Source organism: Hyla sarda, chromosome 11 (assembly GCF_029499605.1).
Source record: "Hyla sarda isolate aHylSar1 chromosome 11, aHylSar1.hap1, whole genome shotgun sequence".
Lineage (NCBI taxonomy): Eukaryota > Metazoa > Chordata > Amphibia > Anura > Hylidae > Hyla > Hyla sarda.
The window spans coordinates 54,183,344-54,203,589 of record NC_079199.1 but is presented as its reverse complement, the minus strand read 5'-3'; the positions used below and the strand labels follow the sequence as shown (position 1 = coordinate 54,203,589).

The 20,246-nt window shown below is 43.7% G+C and overlaps 1 protein-coding gene across 3 annotated transcripts in view; it reads left to right on the top strand.

Annotated features, from left to right (window-relative positions):
• MARK3 (microtubule affinity regulating kinase 3) overlaps positions 1 to 20,246 on the top strand; it is a 95,248-nt gene that overhangs the window by 47,675 nt on the left and 27,327 nt on the right. For all 3 annotated transcript variants that reach the window (XM_056546939.1, XM_056546941.1, XM_056546940.1), the window contains exons 6-8: positions 3,894 to 3,964; positions 7,259 to 7,315; positions 8,862 to 9,098. In XM_056546939.1, coding sequence (XP_056402914.1) covers positions 3,894 to 3,964; positions 7,259 to 7,315; positions 8,862 to 9,098 — 365 coding nt within the window. The remainder of the gene's footprint in view (positions 1 to 3,893; positions 3,965 to 7,258; positions 7,316 to 8,861; positions 9,099 to 20,246) is intronic.

Below are 20,246 nucleotides of genomic sequence, written 5' to 3'. Positions count from 1 at the left end.
ACAGATGGTTGAGTTGTTGTTTCCGTTCTGTCATCACAAACGAATCAGCAGTTTCTGAAATACTTGGACCAGCTCGTCTGGCATGAAAATCCACATTTAGTCACCAAATCCCTTTTAGTCTCTGATGTTTAGTTTGAACTTCAGCAAGGTCTTGACCATGTCTACATGCTTAAATGCATTGGGTTGCTGCCAGATGACTAGCTGACTTATTAGCTATTTGTGTTAATAAGCACTTGTAGTGTAGTTTTCCTGCAATGTTCTAAGAGCCTCTGTTTGGAACGGCATTAAAGGGGTACTCCGCCTCTAGACATCTTATCCCCTATCCAAAGGATAGGGGATAAGATGTCTGATCGCCGGGGTCTGATCGTCTGGGATCAGACGTCTTATCCCCTATTCTTTGTATAGTGGGTAAGATGTATGTGGGCCGAGTACCCTAGACATCTTATCTATTCACACGAACAGTATTCTCCACAGATTTCCTGCCCAGAATTTGAAGCTGTATTTAGCCATTTAGTTTACATTGAAATCTGCAGCAGGTAATCCTGCGCATCAAATCTGCTCAGAATACTGTACATGTGAATAGGCCATTAAGGGTAGGGTTACATGGAAGGGATAAAATACGCTCCGGATCCACCAATGATGGACCCTACTGTGTGCCTCCAGCTGTGCCTGCCTGCTCATAGTGGTGATCCGCAGCTTCGAGCAAAAATAGTGATCTGCCAGTCACTGCATGTAAGCGCAGAGTACTTGCATACATCACGATTGCGCCCACTGCTCCCTGAGCTTGGCTGAGGGCAGCCACAATGTTTGCGATTAGACTGCGCATACCCGCAGCGACTTGCAAAACACGGTCTGCTCGTAGTGGCGTATTGGTGCTACGAGCAGGCAGGCGCAGCTGGAGGCACACTGTAGGGTTCATCATCACCAGATCCTCCACGTAAAATACACTGGGGATCTGTTACATGTGACCCTACTCTAAAGGGGTTTTCTGATGTTGGTTAAAAAAAAAAAATGCTGCACAAGCATATAGCATTTCCTACCTGTCTGCCCCAGTTCTGAAATTGCCATACATGTTTGTTTTGTGGGTTTGTAATCTTTACCGCTAAAAAGTTCACTATTTCTTGGTTAAGCAGTTGCCTGGTGCTATGATTCCCAAAATGCATTGCTTTCCCTCAGCTCTTCACAGTCCTCCCTACCTGCATTCTCTCAAACAGCACTCCTGCCATACCCCCCACCCAGAGCTGTTTAAAGAACATCTCAGTAAATAGCAGAATGCAGTCAGAAAAACTTAAGCAACTGCTGCATTCATTCCCTGTCTGCTGCTCTGCCTGTAGCATTGCTCAGCACAAAGCAGCATGCTGTAAACACTCCTCATTCTTGTATGCCCACTCCTGGTCTATGAAGGGTGCTCAGGAACTCAAAACTAATGCTGGGCATCCCAAAGGGGGTAAGTGACAGGGTTATGTAGGCTGCAGGGGCTGGTCAGAGGTGGTAACATCACTTAGAGGCAGAGCTTGATCTCAGATAAGATCCAGCCAAGCCTCCTAAGACAGCGGAGGATGATGCATTTTTTGAGAGTGAAGCCTAGGGGTTTTCCAAGCAAAAACAGGCTAAGTCCAGTACAATTTTTTTTAACACTATATACAAAAGTTATATCTAGTAAGGTGGTAGTTGGTGTTGGGAAAATGCACCCTTCCAATAAGAGAGAGGTCCAACATTCCGTCTGAGAGGTGTAAGAAGCTTATTGATGGTTATAGGAAGCGACTGATTTCAGTTATTTTTTCCAAAGGGTGTGCAACCAAATATTAAGGTAAAGGTGCCAATAATTTTGCCCAGACCATTTTTGGCGTTTGGTTTGACATTATATCCAATTTTTGGTTTTTCCTCCCTTTTTTGGTTTAGTTCCAATACACACAAAGGTAATAAACATATGTATAGCAAAACATATATGTTACTGCAATCCTTTTCTGTGAGAAATACTTAATTTTCTTGAAAAATTTTAGGGGTGCCAACATTTCTGGCCATGATTGTCTATTAACAGGTGATGACATGTAGGTCCTTATTCCTAGGTATAGTTTTCTTTGAACAGACAACCAGTCTCTACTACCTGAAGTTTGCTGCTGTCATCTTAACCCTAGTTATTTGGCAGCCGTTCAGTACAAGTGTGGTCAGCAGTGTTAATGAAGTACAAGGAAGGGAAGTTTATTTTACAGAGAAAAGCGCCAGATCAAGAGTTCATGTTCTAAAGCTGAGCTTTTTTAGGCGTAACCTCAGATGTTCTTATTAAGGACTTGTTTATTAACTTGAAAGTTTGCAGAGGAATGATCTCGACTGTGCAACCTAATAATTCCTTCTATGAAGACATATTGGGGTTATGAGCATATCTGGTGGATGTTTTTCGGGAGACTTAAACAGACTTATTTTCACATGTGCATTAAGCAACTTTCCTGTTGAGACTTTTTGGCAAGCCTTTCTTCCTGTAAAATGAAATTAGTTTGTTGCATCATATTCATTACATTACGCACCACTTTGCCTTTTGTCATATTCATGTCTAGATTGTTGTGCAAATCTCATACACGTAAGCTGCCCCTAGACAAATACAGGGCTGAAAGCTGCCTATTTCCATGGTGTTACTGGTTGCATTAAAGGATGACCGATTTTATTTATTTTATTTTTTCCAATTTAACAAGCACATAACTAAAAACTGTCCATATGAACACTCCTAAAGGGCATGTTCACATAGCTGCTTTTTATGCTGGAAAATAAGACCCTGGATCCACAGCACATGTTGATTGACAAGTGGAAAAGATTTTGATTCTGCATCCAAATTAATACTGGATTTTGCAATGTAGTGTTCTTACTGCTTTAGTCAAAGTACAGGTCCTGCGGGTTTAAATTTCATGCCTGTACCCAGCTTCACATGGGTTGCCTAGGGGAGTCTTTTTACATTTAATTGTGGCCAGGCTGGGATAAAAGTAATAAAAAATGCACAATTTGTTGCCATTTCAATGTTGCCTGTCACAGCAATCTCTGGTTTTGGTCTCTACACAAGAAAGCTCCCGATCATGCAGTCACTGGCCTCAGTAAGTGGGCACTTCCTTGTGTTGAGAACAAGACAATGAAGTGTTGATCAATGTCAACTGGACACCATCAGATCAGTAGCAGAGCAGGATCTGTGCAGGAGAGTACACTTTTTTTAATTTTAATCCCAGACCTCTTTTAGGTCCCCAGTGGACATTTGCTTGTTACATGTGTACCGTAGGCACAGGCACTACACCTTTACTATCATCTGCAGGCGTCTGTGCTACATTACCGTGTATTCTTATTTTGCCATTATAAGGGCATCTCCTCCTTGGGTGAGGGTATGTAAAAATGGTCCACTGCTGCCGTGCCACCGGTGTAGCAATTGCAAGAGAAAAACCTCCAAGGAAGTGGACTTCAGGCGCTGAAGGACCAGACAATGTGGAGACAGTAAAACATTTATTCCCAGTATGCAACGCGTTTCGCACATGTGCGCTTCATCAGGCGTGCCTGATGAAGCGCACATGCGCGAAACGCGTTGCATACTGGGAATAAATGTTTTACTGTCTCCACATTGTCCGGTCCTTCAGCGCCTAAAGTCCACTTTCCTTGGAGGTTTTTGTCTTGCAATAGCCAGGTAGAGGGGCTGCTACTGCTGCGCACTTCACCTGACTGTAACTAGCGGTCTGGGCAACATGTCAAAACGATAATCACATGACACGAATGCTTTAAGTATTGGTAATTCAACATATTGTCAAAAATATAGAATTTGCTAAGACAATGAGTTTTATTATCTGCTAAACTGCACGTCAATATAGCATATAATCCTATATAATCTCATCTCTAGTCTTTCCTAATTGTTTCCTTTGTAGGGGAAGTGTTCGACTATCTGGTTGCACATGGAAGAATGAAGGAAAAGGAAGCCCGAGCCAAATTCCGGCAGGTGTGTGATGTTATAGATTTCCTTTTTTTTTTTTTTTCCTCTCCTGAAATGTCTGGATTTTGGGGGGTTACAGGAGTTACAGAACTGTGGAGTCTAAGGCATTGAATTGGGTTGTTGCAATTTAAGAAATTAATCTACAGTGCATATTCCAAATGCACAGTATTCCCTTTAAAGAGTACCGGTCATTAGGACAAATGTCAAAAGTTTTGATGTGTGGGGGTCTGACCTGTTCAGACCACCACCGATCAGAAGAACAAACCATGAGAAGACCGCACTGCTGGGCGCCCCTCTTACTGATGGGCTGTTCTTTCCCCCTGCAGTTTTGCTGAGGGCGTACCTTTAGGAGCGTGACAACTTTCCCCTTTATTACCCCACTCTCTCCCGTGTCACATGGTCTGCACTGAAGCATACCAGGTCCACAGTAAATGATACAAGAAGTCCACATGAAATCCATTTATTTTGTGCCCATAGCGAAACATAAGTCTGCATATAAACAATGAATTGATGTAGTGCCTTGTATTGGTGGACAGTGTGTCTTTCCTTGCTGACTGCACTAACCTTACTAAGGCATTGAATTTTCTCCAGCATTATGGATGTAGCACCAGATATGCCTTATACTATTTTCTGGGAATTGTGAAGAAACCTTGTGAAGGGTGGGTTTCTTTATTATTCACCTATTCAGGGTTTGCCGATTCTGATCATAGTTACGCTTCCGTGATTAGTTTATTGCGTTGCACAAACAATTCATTCTGAATTACATAGGAAGACCCAGGGTCAAAAAAGGTAAGGTCCTTTCTTACAACCATTGTGTTTTTTTTTTTTTTTTTTTGGAAAAGGGTGATTTATATTTATTATGGAAGGGTTTTATATATTTTATAAAAAGTTAAGTATTTTTTACCCCTTTTTTTTATCCAAGTCCTCATAGGGAGTCTATTAATAGTATTAGATTGCAATGCATTATCATAGTACTTTTCAGTACTATCAGCGCACCAGAGGAGACCAAGAGATCTCAGATGGTGATCTGCATTCATCAAACACCCACAATCGCACTCTGGGGATCTGAGTCCACCCAAACCCACAGGACTCTCCATTTACCCTAAAGTTGTCTTTATCTGCATTGATCACAACATTTATAGGGTTAATGGCAGACGTCAGCATGATCGCTGATGTCCTCCATTTGCAGTCCCCAGCTGCTGATAGCAGCCAGAACTCACCTGTTCTGATGTGAGAGCAGCTCCCGCACTCTTCATAGCTGTGCCGGAAATTCTCACTAAGGCTTATTTGCACTTACATGTAGCAACTGGTTTTAGCTGCTTGAATTTAGTATTTTTTTTTATCCTTGCTATAATAGAGCTTTACATTCAGTGCAACTGATTTCCTGTTGAGCTCATGGTACAACAGCTGGTGGGTACATACATTAACAAACACATCAGCATTAAATCCAGTGTGAATTTAAGCAGACTTCATCTGTAGATGTGCAGAATATCCACCTGCAGATTAGTCTCCTTATAACACTGGAGTGAGGATTTAGTAATTATGTGTAATCATTGGGTATTTTCATTGTATGCCACTTTTAGCTATTATCCATTTTTGTTTTCTTAAATTGTAATATTTTTTTTAAAGTTTTTTACAAATACAAACATTTTTCCATAAGCAGGCTCAAGCAGTAATGGGATACATCAGTAGGATCAGCCAGAACAACATATAGGCTCTTAACCTGCTAACGACCAAGGAAGTGTATACACGTCCTTGTGCCGTTCAGTGTATGGAGCAGGCTCCTGACTCGAGCCTGCGTCATACCGGGTGGCCCTCAGCTGATTCTTGCAGCTGAGGTCCGCCTTTAATAGCCCACATGTGGCAATTGCTGCATCCAACTATTATCCCTTTAGATTGCAGCTGTCAGAGCTGACAGCGTCGTCTAAAAAGTAAAAAAAAAAACACCCATTGACCCGACCCCTTCCATATTAAAAGTTTAAATCACCCCCCCTTTCCCAAATTCCATATAAAAAATATGTAAACATATGTGGTATTCCCACGTATGTAAGTGTCCGTACTATAAAATTATAACGTTAGTTAAACTGGACGATCAATGGCATATACATAAAAAAAAAAATTGTCCAATATTGCGTATTTTTGGTCACTTTGTATATCATAAAAAGCGATCAAAAAGGCCCATCAAAACAAAAATGGTAAATATAAAAACTACAAATCACGGCACAAAAAATTAGCCATCACCATCCCCGTATACAGAAAAATAGTTATAGGGATCAGAAGAGGACATTTTTAATCGTACTAGTTTTTGTGCAATATTATTTTTTAGAAGTAAAACAAAATCAAACCGATATAATTTGGGTATCATTTTAATCGTTTGGACCTACAGAATAAAGATAAGGTGTCATTTCACCGATAAGTGCTCTGTGTAGGATCCGAAGCCCCCAAAAACTAAAAATGGCAGGTTCTTTTCAGTTTTGCCCTGCAAATATTTTTTTCTAGTTTAACCATAGATTTTGTGATGACATTTTTAATGTCATTGCAAAGTTAAATTGGTGGTGCAAAAAAAAAACAAGCTCTCATATGGGTCTTTAGGTGGAAAATTGAAAGCGACATGATTTTGAAAAGGTGAGAAGAAAAAACGAAAGTGCAAAAACCTTGGTCCTTAACCCCTTAAGGACCAAGTGTTTTTCTGTTTTTGCACTTTTGTTTTTTTCCTCCTTACCTTTTAAAAATCATAACCTTTTCAATTTTGCTGCTAAAAATCCATTTGAGGGCTTATTTTTTGCGCCACCAATTCTACTTTGTAATGACATCAGTCATTATACTAAAAAATGTGCGGCAAAGCGGGAAAAAAAATCATTGTGCGACAAAATGGAAGAAAAAACACAATTTTGTAACTTTTGGGGGCTTCCGTTTCTACGCAGTACATTTTTCAGTAATAATGACACCTTATCTTTATTCTGTAGGTCCATATGATTAAAAGGATACCCTACTTATATAGGTTTGATTTTGTCGTACTTTTGCAAAAAATCATGACTACATGCACGAAAATGTATACATTTAAAATTGTCTTCTGACCCCTAGAACCTGGTGGCGTTTCTAGATTAGCGCAAAATTTATCAAAGGACGCGCGCAACTTCTGTAAATTGTGAGCAAGAGTGTAAATTGGACAAGCATTGTGAAGGGGTAGATCTGTGTCTACAATAGACACCTAATGATAAATGTCCCCAAATAAACCTAAAGTTTGTTAAAAAAAAAAAAAAAATGTAATTAAATCACGATTTTATTGTACTTTTCTAGATTGTATCTGCGGTGCAGTACTGTCATCAAAAACACATTGTTCACAGAGACCTAAAGGTAAGTAACCTTTTGTAGCTACTTCTTTCTATTTAAAAAATAAAATAAAATTGTGGCCATTGTTTTATTAAGGATATCCTTTAACAAAAAATCTTAAGTAAAACACACTACAGCAAAAAAGTAGCTACAGTAGTGCCAGCCAGAGAACGCTCAGCATAACGCACAGCTCAGTCAGCACCAGTTAAAGGCAAACAGAAAGAAAACACAAGCACTGGGGCTGACATGGCATGTAGTATGTACTATCATCCTGCACTGTAATATGTATATTACCCTTTATGATTTACCTGTATATATGTGTATTAACATTATTGCATAATGTATCACAATTAGCACTGAATTGATTTTGTATGTACCCCATATAAATATGGGAGGTTTGTGTCACTTTGCATGCTTGTTAAAGACCGTGCAGATGGTTGAAACATTGTATCCTTACCATGAGGAAATAAACCTGTTTTTTTTCCACCACATTGGAGTGCTGCGGGATGCTTTATTCTGATAGCTATACACTGGTCCCTCAACATATGATGGTAATCTGTTCCAAACGGACCATCGTTTGTTGAAACAATCGTATGTTGAGGGATCCGTGCTATGTTAAGTATAGGACTGTGGTCTACAACCTGCGGACCTCCAGATGTTGCAAAACTACAACACCCAGCATTCCCGGACAGCCGTTGGCTGTCCGGGCATGCTGGGAGTTGTAGTTTTGCAACATCTGGGGGTCCGCAGGTTGAAGATCACTGGTAGAGGAAGTTGTACTCACGTGTCCTCACTCGGGGCCGTCACCACTGCCCTGGATGTCTCCTTCCATCACTGTCGCCGAGTCCCCGAGGTGTCCCCAACACTCCGGCAAGGCCTCTGCTTCCCCGGCATCCTCGCTCTCCGTCGCCGCTCTCAGTCGCTGCTCCTATTGGATGACGGGACGGCGTGCGCAGCGACGTGATGACGACGATGGAGAGCGCCGACGATGCAGGGGATCCCGAAGAGGACGCGCCGGAGCCCCGAGGACAGGTAAGTGATCGTCACGGGGCACCGTAAACGGCTATCCGGTGGCAACTGAAGCAGTCTGCGCTGCCGGATAGCCGTTTATGCGATGACCCCGACATACAAAAGAATCGTATATTGATGCTGCCTTCAACATGCGATGGTCTCTGAGAGGCCATGGCATGTTGAAATTATCGTATGTCGGGGCGTCACTGTGTGTGTGTGTGTGTATGTATGTATGTGTATATATATATATATATATATATATATATATATATATATCTACAATATACTAATATTGTTGTACTGCCACACAGTAGAAAGGTATATGTGTCCCTTCTAAGATTTATGGGCATTTGTGCATGCATTGGTTTTGTAGGAGAGACAGTGCTGGAGCTTTTAATAGGATATAAAATAAAGGTTGTTTAGAAAGTGAGGTTCTCATCTACCCATGACTGGCTTAAAATACACCAAGGCACCAATGCTTTTCATTTATGGCTAGGACATGTTCATGTGATTGGACTATACTTTTGCTTAGCAGTCTTGTCTTGTCTTATTTATATAGGCAGAAAACCTGTTACTGGATGCAGACATGAACATAAAGATAGCAGACTTTGGATTTAGCAACGAGTTTACGGTCGGCAACAAACTGGACACTTTTTGTGGGAGTCCACCATACGCCGCTCCAGAGCTCTTTCAGGGCAAAAAGTATGATGGTCCTGAGGTAGACGTCTGGAGCTTAGGAGTTATTCTGTACACTCTGGTCAGCGGATCCTTACCCTTTGATGGACAAAACTTAAAGGTGTGTGTAACTGGTGGTCTTCATGTGATCAGGATGTTATAAATGTGCAACTCATATATACTTGGAAGAACCTCTACAGCATCCCTTCAAGATGCGTCCACAGACGACTGTACAGCTTTTTCCAAAGTTTAAAAATCTGAATTTGATGTTGAACATATTTATATTTTTCTAAATCTAAAAACACATTTTTTTTTTTTTGTTGTGAAAAAATGAGGTCTTAAAACAAGACCCCAGTCATTTTTATTAAGATGTCTGGGGAAAAAAAGCCAATTTGTTAAAGTCCCTTTCCATATAAATATAATAAATAAATCTTTTAACATAGAATATATGTTGTAAAAACCTAGGGGACCGTGTGACGTAAAGGTACTTTAATTACTTCATGTATAATTGTGCATAACTCTGTGCAAAACAAGTACACACAGTACATCCCCTTGTCTGCCTGTAGATGATACAAAAAAAAAAAATTATAATCTAAAATGCATTTGATAGAATCCAATAAAAATGTGGTCTGGTAGTTGCCCAGTAGTTCAAAAGAATGTTGGGTAGCATGAAATCCCTAAGTGCCCTATATTCCAATATTTTAGAATCTAACATCAGCCTTATGATTTTCTTGGGATCACTCCCTCTGGTTGATTTATCCTTTCTAATTTCAGTAAGAAGCTAGAACGCTAAAGAATCGTAATCCTTCCTGCTGCTGTATGTTCCTGAGGAATTTGAGTTCTTTGTTGTTGTTCTTTTCTGTCTGACCACAGTGCTCTCTGCTGACACCTCTGTCCAGGTCAGGAACTGTCCAGAGCAGGGGAGGTTTGCTATGGGGATTTTCTCCTACTCGACAGTTTCTCACAGGTGTCAGCAGAGAGCACTGTGGTCAGACAGAAAAGAAATACAAAAAAAGAACTTCCTCTTTATTATACAGCAGCTCATATGTACTGAAAGGATTAGGATTCTGGAAAGTTCTGAAAATGTTTAAATAAAAACGTGTACACTATTTTAATGGATCCTGTTTGAAAAAAATAAAATATTCCTTGTAGACCAGCACTTACTTTTAGGCGAACGTAGGCCTTACTAGATAACCTTGCTCCTAGTCAGTAGAAAATGAAATTGTCAGATAAGATCGGCATGTTCTCTTGTTAAAAAAACAAAAAAAGCATACTTTCTTCATTGGGGGACACAGAGACCATGGGTATATGCTTTTGCCACTAGGAGGCGATGCCACTAGGGGGGGGAAAAGTTGGCTCCTCCCCTGGCATAATATACCCGCCCACTGGAAGTGAGCTAATCAGTTTTAGCTAGTGTTAGTAGGAGGCAAGACATGTATCATCCCCTTCCCCCTCCACCCGTCCGCCTGCCAGTGGACTCAGTTACAGCAGCCGTTTCTGTCTCAGGGCAACCGCCGGCTTTTGCAGTGGCTTCCTGTACTTTCTGCCGCCGCTGATTTTCTTTACTTTAGCTGGTCGGATCTCTTCCTGCGCTTGCTGGCCAGCGGGACCCATAATGGCGACAGGTAGCTCCGCCCCTTCTCCCTGTGCTCGGCGCAGGAATCTGGAGACTGAGGGAGGACTCTCTTCTCCCCCCTCTGTCGGCACTGTCTTGAGAGCGCCGGACAGAAAAAGCCCAGCACCTTTCTGCGCGCCCCATGAACAAGAGCTTAGCTTTGCCCCCTCCTCCCACAGCAAGCCCTCCAGGCTTAAGGTGCTGCAGTAGTTGTTCACACTACCAGGGATGTCAGAGGCTGTCTCCCTCCTCTGACTCCCTGGTTTAGGGCGATTTATCCTCCAGCTCAGCGGAAGCCTGTCTAGCCGGGCACCGCTGTCACCCCCCCTGGCCTCGGAGCGCCAAGCGCTCCTGTTTAGTTCGCGGCTCTCTGCGCTCAGTCACCACTGGCTTAGTGCGGCGACTTGCTGGATGTGCGAATTACTGCTTAGGCTTGCCGGTGGTGCTTGTCACAGCCTGCGGATCCTTTCCACAGCTGCGACACACTATCTCTCCCCCCCAGCTATGATGATCATCGCTTTCCTGGAGGGTGGGCCCTTTTCTCAGGATGTCTCACAGGACACCCGCAGTTCCTCTTTTCTCCCGTCCGGACGGGCAAGGATCAGCGCAATTTTGTACCTCAGTCCCTCCCCTTCCCCCGTAGCACATCTAGGCTTGGGCTTGGGGGGTTAATGCCTGGAATTTGCGGGGCGCCCTGCGTCCTATTCCAGATTCATTGAAAAAAAAAATACATAATAAAAAATGTAATTGTCTTCCTCTGGTCTCTTTGACTGGAAAGTGCCCTCTAGCTGCTGTTAATGGTATTGTGTTTTTTTGTGGCTCCCTCTGTGGCAGCTCATAGCTATTTTTTTTTTTGCCTGTAATATGTTTATCAGATTAATATCTGCTGGGTCCCCTGTATATGGAATCTGCTTTTTTTTTCGGCACAATGTTTTTTGCCCTATGCCTCTGCCATACCTGTGAGGGATATGCAAACCACGGTGCCGGGCCGTTACGCAGTCCCTGGAGACTTCAGGGTTACATTTCGTGTCTGGTTTCCCCTTACGCTGCATACTGTGACATGTTTACTGTGCCCACGGCCGGTCCTATTCCCTCCCTATCGGGGCATGGCTCCGGTCCGGTGCCCTTACAGGATTTTTGCGTTCCTAGCGGACACCTAGTACCTTTTCGGGGTTCTTACTCCGACGGTTATCTGTCGGGAGGGTTCTTGGCGTGTGCATACACTATGATTTCCTCCTCCAAAAGTCACCAATTTCATTTGTGCCGCATCCGAGGTTGACATTCCGTTACCCCTCGGCCTGTGCGAGGTGTCCGACGGAGTGACCCGTTGCATACTATGGACCCATACCCGTAAGCCAGACAGTGGTCTGCGTGGTTCCTCCACCGCCTGTCATTTCTCATATGCCTTATGTCTCTGCGTCGGGAGTTCTGGTTCCCCACTACCAGTGCGCGGTGTCCGAAGAAGTGCCCTGAGGTGTCCTGTGGACCCTATACAGGGCGATGGGGATACCATCCAGTTCCTCCTCAGCCTCCCCCAATCTCCCAGGGTGGTCGGGATTCTATCCATGGCTCAGTCTCCCATCCCTGGCTGGGGTTTCCACTACCTCACTGCTGGTGGGAGAAATCTGGAACAGGGTCCCCTGCAGGTACTCGGGACTGACGTCAGTCAGACTTTCTTCTGCTTGAGGGTCGCCCATCAGATCAGACGCACTCCAGTACCCCACTTTCGGTGGGAGAGTTCGCAGAAGTGACTCTGCGTTCAGGAACCCTGTACCAGCAAACCAGGCGGTGGGCTATGTAGTTTACTACTAGAACACAATTATTCTTCAGATACCAAGGAGGGGAAGACTAATGTATAAGTAGTATCTAGGCAATATATTGCATACTGTAATAGCCCTTCCATATATATTATGCTTAACCCCTTAAAGAAGCAGGGCGTATGCATACGCCCCCGTTTCCGAGTCCTTAAGGACTCAGGGCTTATGGATACGCCCTGCGTTCTTCCGGTCCCTGCCGCTCACCGGGCAGGGACCGGACCTGGATGCCTGCTGATATCGTTCAGCAGGCATCCCGGCATATCGCCCAGGGAGGTCCTGAGGTCCCCCCCCCCATATCGGCGCGTCAATTCAGACGTGCGATTTGCGGTTATTCCGGGTCAATCGGGTCTCTGGTGACCCGGGAAAAAAAAGGGTCCGAGACAGCCCCATTCACCCTTACTCAGCAGGAGTGAGGTGGCACGGGTGCCGCCTTGCGATCACATGATTGATCGGTGGGAAAGCCCGATCAGTCACGGACCTGCTGGGGACGGTGATCGGAGCGAAGATCGGCGCCTGAGGGGGTCTCCTACCTTGCCCTGGTCCGCGGGGGTCCCCTCTAGTGCGGTGGCGGCAACAGGAGCATCAGAATTGGCTGCAGCAGCGGCGGTGTCCCGGGGCAGGATACAGCAGGAGGGTAAGGCCTCTTCTCTTCCTGCAGTTGCTTAGCAACAACTCTCGGCATGCAAAAGCCAATGGGCATGCTGGAGGTTGTAGTTTTGCAACTGCTGGAGTTCCTACTACAACTCCCAGAATGCCCTTTGCTAGTCTGTGCATGCTGGGGGTTGTAGTTATGAAACAGCTGGAGGCACTTTTTTTTCTATGAAAAAGTGTGCAGCCAGCTGTTGCATAACTACAACTCCCAGCATGCACAGACTACCAAAGGGTATGCTGGGAGTTGTAGCAGTGTGCCTCCAGCTGTTGCAAAACTACAACTCTCAGCATGCCCTTCGGCTGTCAATCCATGCTGATTGATGCAGTATTGCAACAGCTGGAGACACAACGGTTGTGCAAGAGTTTGTTACCTAACTCAGTGTTTTGCAACCAGTGCGCCTCCAGCTGTTGCAAAAATACAACTCCCAGCATGCACTGAGAGACTGTACATGCTGGGAGTTCTAGTTTTGCAACAGCTGGAGGCACACTGGTTGCGAAACACTGAGTTAAGTAACAAACTCTGTGTTTCGCAACCAATGTGCCTCCAGCTGTTGAATAACTACAACTCCCAGCATGTATGGTCGGTCAGTGCATGCTTGGAGATGTATTTTTGCAGCTGAAGGATTTAGTCCTCCAATGCGCATGGCGCTCTCTCACTTCTGTGCCCTGTCGTATTTCAAGGAAACAGTTTAGGGCCACATAAGGGGTATCGCCGTACTCGGGAGAAATTGTGTTACAAATTTGGGGGGGCTTTTTCTCCTTTTACCCCTTATGAAAAGGTAAAGTTGGGGTCTACACCAGCCTGTTAGTGTAAAAAAAAATATAACATTTTACACTAACATGCTGGTGTTGCACCATACTTTTAATTTTCAGAAGCAGTAAAAGGGGAAAAAAATAAATAAAATTTGTAACACAATTTGTCCTGAGTACAGAAATACCCCATATGTGGGTGTAAAGTGCTCTGTGGGCGCACAACAAGGCTCAGAAGTGAGAGCGCACTATGTACATTTGAGGTCTAAATTGGTGATTTGCACAGGGGTGGCTGATTTTACAGCAGTTCTTAAATACCCACATGTGACTCCATTTTGGAAACTACACCCCTCACGAAATGTAACAAGGGGTGTAGTGAGCCTTAACACCCCACAGGTGTCTGAAAATTAAAAAAAATATATAATTTCACTAAAATGCTGGTGTTACCCTACATTTTTCATTTTCACGAGGGAGAATAGGAAAAAGGCCCCCCCCCCCCAAAAAAAAAAAAAAAAAATATTTAACCCCATTTCTCCAGAGTAAGAACATACCCCATATGTGGATGTAAAGTGCTCTGCGGGTGCACTACAATGCTCTGAAGAGGAGCGCCATTGGGCTTTTGGCAAGAGAAGGTGTCTGGAATTGAAGGCCATGTGTGTTTACAAAACCCTCATAGTGCCAGAACAGTGGACCCCCCCCACATGTGACCCCATTTTGGAAACTACACCCCTCACGTAATGTAATAAGGGGTAAAGTGAGCATTTACACCCCACAGGTGTCTGATTTTTGGAACAGTGGTCCGTGAAAATTCTTAAATTCTGTGAGGGGTGTAGTTTCCAAAATGGGGTCACATGTGTGGGGGTCCACTGTTCTGGCACCACGGGGGGCTTTGTAAACACACATGGCCTCCCACTTCTATTCCAACCAAATTCTCTCACCAAACGCTCAATGGCGCTCCTCCTCTTCTGAGCATTGTAGTTTGCCCGCAGTGCACTTTACATCCACATATGGGGTATTTCCATACTCAGAAGAAATGGGGTTACAAATTTTGGGAGCCTTTTTCTCCAATTACCCCTTGTGAAAATGAAAAATTTGGGGTAACATCAGCATTCTAGTGAAAAAAATCTAATTTTTCATTTTCACGTCCAACTTTGTCAAACACCTGTGGGGTGTTAATGCTCACTGTACGCCTTGTTACGTTCCTTGAGGGGTGTAGTTTCCAAAATAGTCTGACATGTTTTTTTTTTTGTTTTTTTTTTGCTGTTCTGGCACCATAGAGGCTTCCTAAATGCGACATGCCCCCCAAAAACCATTTCAGCAAAATTTGCTTTCCAAAAGCCAATTGTGACTACTTCTCTTCTGAGCATTGTAGTGCGCCAGCAGAGCACTTGATGTCCACACATGGAGTATTTCCATACGCAAAAGAGATGGGGTTACAAATTTTGGGGGGCATTTTCTCCTATAACCCCTTGTAAAAATGTAAAATTTGGGGCAAAACCTGCATTTTAGTGGAAAAAATAAATTTCATTTACACATCCGACTTTAACGAAAAGTTGTCAAACACCTGTGGGGTGTAAAGGCTCAGCGGACCCCTTGTTGCGTTCCTTGGGGGTTGTAGTTTCCAAAATAGTATGCCATGTGGGGGGTTTTCTGCTGTTCTGGCACCATAGGGGCTTCCTAAATGTGACATGCCCCCCAAAAACCATTTCAGAAAAACTCTCTCCAAAATCCCATTGTCGCTCCTTCCCTTCTGAGCCTTGTAGTGCACCCATAGAGCACTTGACATCCACATATGAGGTATTTCCTTACTCAAGAGAAATTGGGTTACAAATTTTGGGTGTTTTCAAAAACTGGGTCTACAAGAACATGCGAGTTTAAAAAATGAAAATTTAGAATTTTCTCCTTTACATTGCTGCTATTCCTGTGAAACACCTAAAGGGTTAACACACTTTCTGAATGTTATTTTGAATACTTTGGGGGGTGCAGTTTTTATAATGGGGTCATTTATGGGGTATATCTAATAAGACCCCTCGAATCCACTTCATAACTGAACTGGTCCCTCAAAAATTGTGATTTTGAAAATTTTATGGAAAATTGCTGCTGAAATTTGAAGCCCTCTGATGTCTTCCAAAAGTAAAAACATGTTAACTTTATGATGCAAATATAAAGTAGACATATTGGGGGACATGTATCATTATTTGTGTATGGTAGAAGCAGTTTACCCCTTTTCCCGAATTCTAAATTATGCGCAGAAGTGCTAAATTTATCAATCAAGCGCAATGAGTTTCATAAATTGCGGGTAAATATAGTGATCTCCTAAATCCACTCTTTGGAAAATAGAATAGATGATTTCGAGCATCTTGCTACGTTAAGTCCAAGATGGCTTATATTTGTGCAAAAAAAAACAGCTCTTGCGGCAAAATTTTTGGTGTAAAGGAAAAGTACGCAGTTAATAAATCCATGTGTACTATAGATGTCACTCCAAGATACCCTGATTCGGCCACATCTGGAGGACATGCACTACCAAAACGTGCCCAAAAAATTTGCAAAAAAAGGGCTTGCGCAAAAAATACACACATAACCGGGGTAAAATCTTTGACTCAATATATAATTTATTTGGAATATCCATTTTCCTTACAAGCAGAGAGTTTCAAAGATAGAAAAATGCAAACTTTTCAAAATTTTCATGAAATTTTGGGATTTTTCACCAAGAAAGGATGCAAGTAACGATGAAAATTTACCACTATCATAAAGTAGAATATGTCACGAAAAAACTATCTCGGAATCAGAATAATCGGTAAAAGCATCCCAGAGTTATTAATGCATAAAGTGACAGTGGTCAGAATTGTAAAAAGGGCTGAGTCCTTAAGGTGAAAAAGGGCTCAGTCCTTAAGGGGTTAACGATCTCCTCTATATAATATGCACACAAAGAAAAAATGGAGTCACTTATTTTATAAAGATTAATACATAATTTTTATTAACATGTAATTACATTAAAATAGGAAGATATACACCCAGGAGGGGGATGATAATCAAACAAGGGTGTCAATCAGGTATCATACAATAGTGCCTTAGTGGATAGTATAAAACAAGGCTAGCAAACAGCAAGAAAATAGCGGCAAATGAATGTAAACACAAGTATGGTGCAAATAGTGCAACAAGGCCGTAATAAAAATCATATACCGAAGGGGTGGTGTATGGCTAAGTATGATTTTTATTATGGCCTTGTTGCACTATTTGCACCATACTTGTGTTTACATTAATTTGCTTCTATTTTCTTGCTGTATGCTAGCCTTGTTTTATACTACGCACTAAGGCACTTTTGTATGATACCTGATTGACACCTTTGTTTGACTATCATCCTCCTCCTGGGTGTATATCTTCCTATTTTAATGTTATTACATGTTAATAAAAATGATGTATTAATCTTTATAAAACGATAAGTGACTCAATTTTTTCTTTGTGTGGTTTACTACTACTACGTCAAGTCACCTACCATACACTTCCCACACCTTGGCGAAAGTTCAGGTATCCCACTGCCAAGGTGTAGCTCTGAGCGAGGGACCCCATGTTGCTCCATTGGCCTTTCACAATGCATCACGTAGTGGTTCGCTGGGTTCTCTACTTCCTAGGTCCCTCTCCACAGGCCTGCTGCTATTACGGGTAAGGGCTGGTAAGCCACTTTCAGTGTGTGATTCCGAGGATGGGATCGGTGTGTCCACGGTCCCTATGCCAATTATTCAGACTGTCTGCATGTTTCCTGCACCTCATTTGTCCTTCATCTGTTTAGTCTGCAGTTCTGGTGTGTAGCGCCATTAAGGGATGGGGTGTGGGCATTTCCTGCAGGTTCTGTGGACCTTGCAGCAGCAGCAGTCTTGTTTCCCCTTTCTAACAGTGTTACGTTAGTCTTCTGAGGGCATGGTTGTGGCACGCCGTTGAGTGCTGAGACTTGTTTCCATGCTTCCAGACATTTGAATATGTCGTTCCCTTCATGGTGGCAGTCTTGGTACCCCGTTACTATCATGAGGTACCCATGTCTGTGTCCCTACATATGCTCTGGACACCCTGCTTATGTAGAGCCTTCCTCCCCTCCTTTTCGGTGGGGTGTACCTCAGGCCTTCCTGTGTAATTGTTTCCACAGGTCTGTGGCAGTTGAGCAACCCTGTTCGGGTGTGGGGCCTGCTGAGGCGACTGCCTGTTCTGCAGCCCCCCAGCTCTCCAGGTATCTTCCTAGATTCATGTATGAGGTGGCTCAGGCACCTGCTCTGTTGCCTTATTCATCTGCCCCCTCTCTTTTTTTTCACAGGGTCCCCCTGTGTGTAAGGTTTTGCCCCAGTGTACTTCTTATTTGCATTCATAGTTATGTCTTTGTATCTCCTAGCTCCTGTTTCCAGGATTCAAATGGCTCCTCCGTGTGTTTTCGCAGGATCCCTGGGGGCTACGTCCACCCAGTGCTTTGATATGTTACTATTCCCTTCCACAGGGGGTACTGGGATCAGGAAGCTTGGCACAGTCAGTGCCTGAGTTTCGTCTCCACCTCCTCTTGTTTTCCCCTCCACTAGGGGGACTATTTCACTGATCATTTCTTCTGCCAAGATTGAGCCATCTCTCACTTCCCCCTACATGGTGGGGTACCTTGCTGGCCTTTATTTTTTTATTTTTTTTTATTTTTTTTGTTGCTGGGAGTGATTGGAAGTGCTTTTCGCTGACTCTTCTTGTGTGCTTACTGCTCACTATTGCAGCCTGGCTCTCCTCCTGTTTCTGGTTGTCTACTGCTGCCCATGCAGCTAGGGAATTTTCCTCTGTAGGAGGGGTGTATGCAATTGTGTAAAGCTCAGCGACAGTCAGACTGCAATTGCTCTCTTCCTCCCTTGGTGCAATATCCGAGAAGGGTGTGATCATCCCTCCCTTTGTCAGTGTCGTGGCGCTACACTGCCACTCCGATCTTTTGGATTAACCTTCTTGTTCCCAGTGCCTGGGAGTCTGAGCTGGGTCACCTTCTGCTTTTCCCTCTATTTTCGCTCTTACGAGACGTTGCTGGGAGTGCTCTGGTTCGCTCCGACCGCTAGATCCAAGACCAATTAATCTTTTTTCTGGGCTCTCTCCTAGACTGCTGTGGTGCACCTTATTTTCTGGGTTGGTCCTCTTAGTCCTTCAGGCCTTCGTGATGATTGCGGTCCCAGGCACGTGTAGTGCCCCTGCCCAGGCTTCTCCACGATTCAATTGTGGGGTAGGCGCTCTGTACCAATCTTCTTCTTGTCACAACATAGCAATAGGTTTCCCGGAGCGTTTCGCGGTTGTTGGTTTCGCTCCCCCTACAGTTGGGGCACCTCCCGGTGTCTGAAGAGTCTCCAGTTCCATGTCGCCATTCCATGGCCATGGCAAGTCTGTCTACCGGGTTGTTCCAGTCGGGCCATTTTTAGGCTGCAGCATTGCTGTGGTTTCTTCCCGCTGTTCAGCCTGTGTGGCGTCCTCTCAGAGACTGCTCTTCTCCCCTGGTGCTCACGCTGTGTTTTATGGTGCCTACAGCTTTTTGGTTCAGATCTTCTGCACTATGCCTCTCCGGAGACTGTTCCTGTCTCTCTTTTCCAGAAGTTTCAGGAAGCTCTCCCTCTGTTTGGTTCTGTGCTTGGAGTTGATTTCTTACATCCTTCCAGTTTGGTGTTCGGCCCATCGGGTCTCTGCATAACCCCTTTTTGTCTCTCTCTGTGGCCTTTTGGTTTAGAGTCTCTTCTAAGGACGGTCCCTTCCTTGGCATCCTAGTCCATCTCTATGGACAGTGGAAACTGCCGGACGCTCAGTTCCAGGCTTCGATTGCCTTTTAGCCCAGGGTCTCGTCCATGAGTCTTACCAATGACTGGGGTTCAGTCTCCGAACTGACTCCCTTCTTCTGGTGTTTTTCTTTGGTGCGTCCCATAGTCTCTGTGTCCCCCAATGAAGAGTGACCGAGAAAAGGTTTTTTTTTTTTTTTTTGTACTCATTGTAAAATCTTTCTTGTAGCCTTCATTGGGGGACACAGCATCCACCCATGTCTTCAATCTTGTCCGGATAGCCTATTCCGGTTCTTGAGTGTTTCTCTGGGATTCCTTTCTAGGATCCTTCGGACTTGTCTCTTGGCTTCTCCTACTGCTTTGTGACAGAACTGAAGGCTATGAGAGATTTTAACAAATCTCATAAAATCTCCTTTTTGTTGTACTTGGATATCACCTTTAGGGTCTGACGTATGTGGGGAGCACTATTCAAATGGAGCACTCCCATGTGAGTAAACAGACATAAAATCGGCATAAAATTTTTCCAACAGTGTCCTGCCACATCACCACTGTACATTATAGCAATCAAAATTGTTTGGGCAATGTTCAGACATGTTTTCTTGAACACAAAAGTCCAAACTGTTTCTAAAGCCTAATAAATAGCCCCTTTGAATATTTAAATTGAA